Source organism: Trichechus manatus, unplaced genomic scaffold, assembly GCF_000243295.1.
Source record: "Trichechus manatus latirostris isolate Lorelei unplaced genomic scaffold, TriManLat1.0 scaffold00078, whole genome shotgun sequence".
NCBI classification, from domain to species: domain Eukaryota; kingdom Metazoa; phylum Chordata; class Mammalia; order Sirenia; family Trichechidae; genus Trichechus; species Trichechus manatus.
In genome coordinates, this window is record NW_004444014.1 from 258,089 (window position 1) to 262,281 (window position 4,193).

The following is a 4,193-nucleotide window of genomic DNA, read 5'->3' on the forward strand; positions in this document are numbered from 1 at the left end:
GGGAAGGGTTCTTTCTCATCCCAGTTATTTTTTAAGGGCATACTCCTACACGGTCCCCCTGGGGAATTTACTTCCGGGGGAATTGGGAACTTGCTCAAGGGCTGGTCATGGTTGGGGGCCTCCTTGCTTTCCCGCCCCACCTTTTGCTCGAGCTTGGGTGGCCTGCACTGGCCTTATACAATGGAGTCGAGGACGACTTTGAGTGAAGTTGAGAGATGAGCGTACACATGCACGCAATGGGGTCCTCGTGCAGTTGTACATTTTTAAACAAGGATGCAGTGACTCTGTATCTTTGTCCTGAAAAGGAAATGTCAATGTGAAAGTGTGCACACACTCCATGCTTCCCTCCAAGTTTCCAGATTGGGCACCCTAAGCAGAAACTTCTGCCTTTTTTCTCATTTCGCAGGGTTGAAGCTATCCTGTTCTCCCGGCTCACTGTGGTTTCTATGTCTTCGGAGGCACAGTGAAACTACTGGTTTGGACCTACCAAAGGGATCATTCATGAGGGAGGGCGGCTCAGAGAGATGAGGGGAGGGAACAATAACCGGCAGGCGTCCTTCTAAAATCCGGGCTTTCCAGAATCCAGGTCGTTGGGATGCACAGACTGTTCAGCTTTCCATTGCTAACTCAGATCTGCGGCTTTATCACCGTTGATGCGTTTCGCTCCGAGGTTGGGAAGCTTGTTGTCAATTGCGGGTTGGTTAGGTGGTAGCTTTCGTGCCTGCTGAGCAAGGATCTCGATCTCGCTCGCTCTCGCTTGCACTCTCCTCCTCCCTCCCTGTAACATGCCAGCCCTTTAATGTGGAGTGTCAGGGAGACGGTGACGTCACCCTGCCTGCTGGGTGGCGTCCCCTCGGTCCGACAAGAGTTCAGAGCTAGAGAAAGGCGCTGTCAGACTGCGCTCCACCTGGGGCTCGCCTGCCGCGGATTGCCGCGCGGCCACACTTTCTGCGGTCAAGGGGACGTCCGGCCGCAAATCAGGCGGCCATTCTGCCCCCGGCCCGGGTTCCAGCGCCTTTAGCGCCGACGAAAGCCTGGATCCTCGCGCGGAGCCCGCTGGAGTCCCGCCTGCTGGATTCGAGGACCCGCTTGGATGCTTCGCCTCAGAGCGCCCTCGGAAGATGGGCCGGCAGCCACGCGCCTAAAGACACCTAGGGGTTACCAGGTACAGCCGGGACCAATGGCCCTGACTCGGCAGCCGGCTTGCGGGTCCCTATTGAGATCCCCAGGTGTAGGGTTTTTCGGGTTAGGTTGGGGGGCAGGGGCGGCCTTCGGTGATGGTTGGTTTGGAGGCCAGGGGAGATAAATTAGGGGCTGTTGGCTCTTCAGCTAGATAAGGAAGTTCGCCACCTTCCTTTCTTAGTTCAACCAACTTTTAATTGTCTCTTCTCCCCTCAGCGTCTTAAAAAATCTTCCAGCCTAAAACCTCTTATTTGTGTCTTCTCTGACGGGAGTTTCAGGGAGGTTTAGGGTGAAAGTGGAGGACGCTCAGGAGACATTGCTCTGCTCGGCTCACGGCTGCTAAGGCTGCCTGTTCTTAGCGCAGAGCCGGCTCCCAGGCCGAGCTGGGCCCGCTATGCGTGTGGCTGCGGAGCAAGAGTGCGTGCGCGTTATCCTCGGATATGATTAAGATAATAAGAATCTTGTTTAGGAGGCAAATGAGCATTGAAGGGCCTCTGGCGAAGCTAGGGCTGACTGTGTCGGGCCCAGGTATCGCTGTGCCTTGAACTGCCATTTAACACCCTGTCCCCTGGAAATATTGACTCTGATCCATCCGAAGTGACAAGTCAGGCTCTCGTCTCCTTTGACCGCGTCGAGATTTGTTCCCTCTTCCTGGAGGCCCCGGCACGTAATGAGAGCTGAGGATGCAGAGGGCAGCGGGGCAAAGGCGTTGGGGTGGGGGGTGGGGAGTCCAGAGAAAGTAGGATGACCATTTGGGTGAGGGGATGGAATCGTGTATCCTTTGAAATCGCTGTAATAACATCTCCAGTGTACTTTGGCAGAGAGTGGCGATGCTATGGCCAGCGGTCATTTTCCAGGGCAAAGGATGATCTTGAGCCACTTCCATCACACGTAACTGGAAAGGTCACTGTTTTCCTAGCGAATGGACCACTTCACTCGGTTTGACTTAACCGCCTTGTCACAAAGGTTTCTTTCACTTGCTTTTTCTGTATTTTCAACTTCCTGGATCTTTTCCCCATTGTGGTATCCCGTTGCCCGAGGATGAAATTGGGAATTTTACCGCAGGCCCAAGCTGGGGCTTCTGCTTTCAATGCTCCCACAGTTTATCTATTCCACAGATATGTCAGGTACTTTTCCCCCCATAAAGATGCAGATATGACTTAGAACAGAAAAAAACCTATGTCACAGAAGGTTGTTCCCAGCACAACTAGATTTGCCTCTTAACGCCCTCTAATAAAGATCTCTAAGAACCGTTACTTTCTTTGCACTGTTTCTGAGCTTAACACACTTGCCTGTATTGATTTGCTCATTGGCATGGAAATGACAGAAAAACATTTTTGAAATGTCTGCAAGTCTCCAGCCTCATCTTTTTAAGCCACCTGACTGGGACCAGAACTATTCAGTTCAGCAAGTGGGTTTTTGAAAAACTGAAGGTGAAATGCCCTATTTTGGTGTAATTGTGTATATAGCTTTGTACATTTTTCTATCTTGCTTTAAAAAAAAAAAATCCAGCTACAATACCACAATATCTAGTGGCCAGGAGAATGAACGAAGTCAAGAGATGAGTGTATATTTTGCTTTAATGAGCTATGTCTCACTCAGTAGTGAATTTCCCCCAAGGAAACCACAGATACCACAAAAATCACTTTTTAAAAGGTTTGGGTTTATTTTATTAACCAAAACCAATCTATTTTCAAGCAAATATGAATGATCTCTCTCTTTAAATTTGAGTTTCAGTGGCCAGGTCCCAGTTTTCCATAACTTTCATAATCTGTACTAGTTACAACTATTATCATTACTTCCTCATTTCTAGCAGACATGACATTTTATTTGAAAGACTATAACTTGGGGAAAGGACTCGAGTACATTAAGAATTGACTTTTTAAAAAAACATATTGTTCAATTCTTTTGCATGTTTAGAACAGAAGAAAAGTAGCTTCAAATCCCTGCTTCACCGCATTTCTAAAGGGCGACCTTGAAGGAACTTGAAAGAAATGAGTTTCTTGTGTCAGGAACTTGGTCCCTTGGCCCATAATAATTATGTCTTAACCAAAGCAAGGAAGTTATTGTAATTCCTCAGCTAGCGACTCGCCCCATTGCTCCTCTTTTAGCCTGAGAAGGCTTCAAGTCAACGCTTTCTCCTTTCCCTTCCAGTCTCCAAGGCAGACCCGGAGGGCTCGGCCCGGGATTCGGCGGCGGCGGAGATGGCTTCCAGCCCGCTGCCGGGGCCCAACGACATACTGCTGGCGTCGCCGTCGAGCGCCTTCCAGCCTGACGCGCTGAGCCAACCGCGGCCGGGCCACGCCAACCTCAAACCCAACCAGGTGGGCCAGGTGATCCTCTATGGCATTCCCATCGTGTCTTTGGTGATCGACGGGCAGGAGCGCCTGTGCCTGGCACAGATCTCCAACACTCTCCTCAAAAACTTCAGCTACAACGAGATCCACAACCGCCGCGTGGCGCTGGGCATCACATGCGTGCAGTGCACGCCCGTGCAGCTGGAGATTCTGCGGCGCGCGGGGGCCATGCCCATCTCCTCTCGCCGCTGCGGCATGATCACCAAGCGCGAGGCCGAGCGCCTGTGCAAGTCGTTCCTGGGCGAAAACCGGCCGCCTAAACTGCCCGACAACTTTGCCTTCGATGTGTCGCATGAGTGCGCCTGGGGCTGCCGTGGCAGCTTTATCCCCGCGCGCTACAATAGCTCGCGCGCCAAGTGCATCAAGTGCAGCTACTGCAACATGTACTTCTCGCCCAACAAGTTCATCTTCCACTCCCACCGCATGCCCGACGCTAAGTACACGCAGCCCGACGCAGCCAACTTCAACTCGTGGCGTCGCCATCTCAAGCTCACCGACAAGAGTCCCCAGGACGAGCTCGTCTTCGCCTGGGAGGACGTGAAGGCCATGTTCAACGGCGGGAGCCGCAAGCGAGCGCTGCCCCAGCCGGGCGCGCACTCGGCCTGCCACCCGCTCAGCTCGGTCAAGGCTGCCGCCGTGGCCGCCGCGGCGGCC

At 52.4% G+C, this 4,193-nt stretch overlaps 1 protein-coding gene across 1 annotated transcript in view; it reads left to right on the forward strand.

Annotated features, from left to right (window-relative positions):
- Nucleotides 1-3,386: 3,386 nt before the first annotated feature.
- Nucleotides 3,387-4,193, forward strand: part of SKOR2 (SKI family transcriptional corepressor 2) — a 39,355-nt gene continuing 38,548 nt past the window's right edge. The window contains exon 1 of the mRNA XM_012556796.1: nt 3,387-4,190. Within this exon, the coding sequence (XP_012412250.1) occupies nt 3,387-4,190 (804 nt within the window). The remainder of the gene's footprint in view (nt 4,191-4,193) is intronic.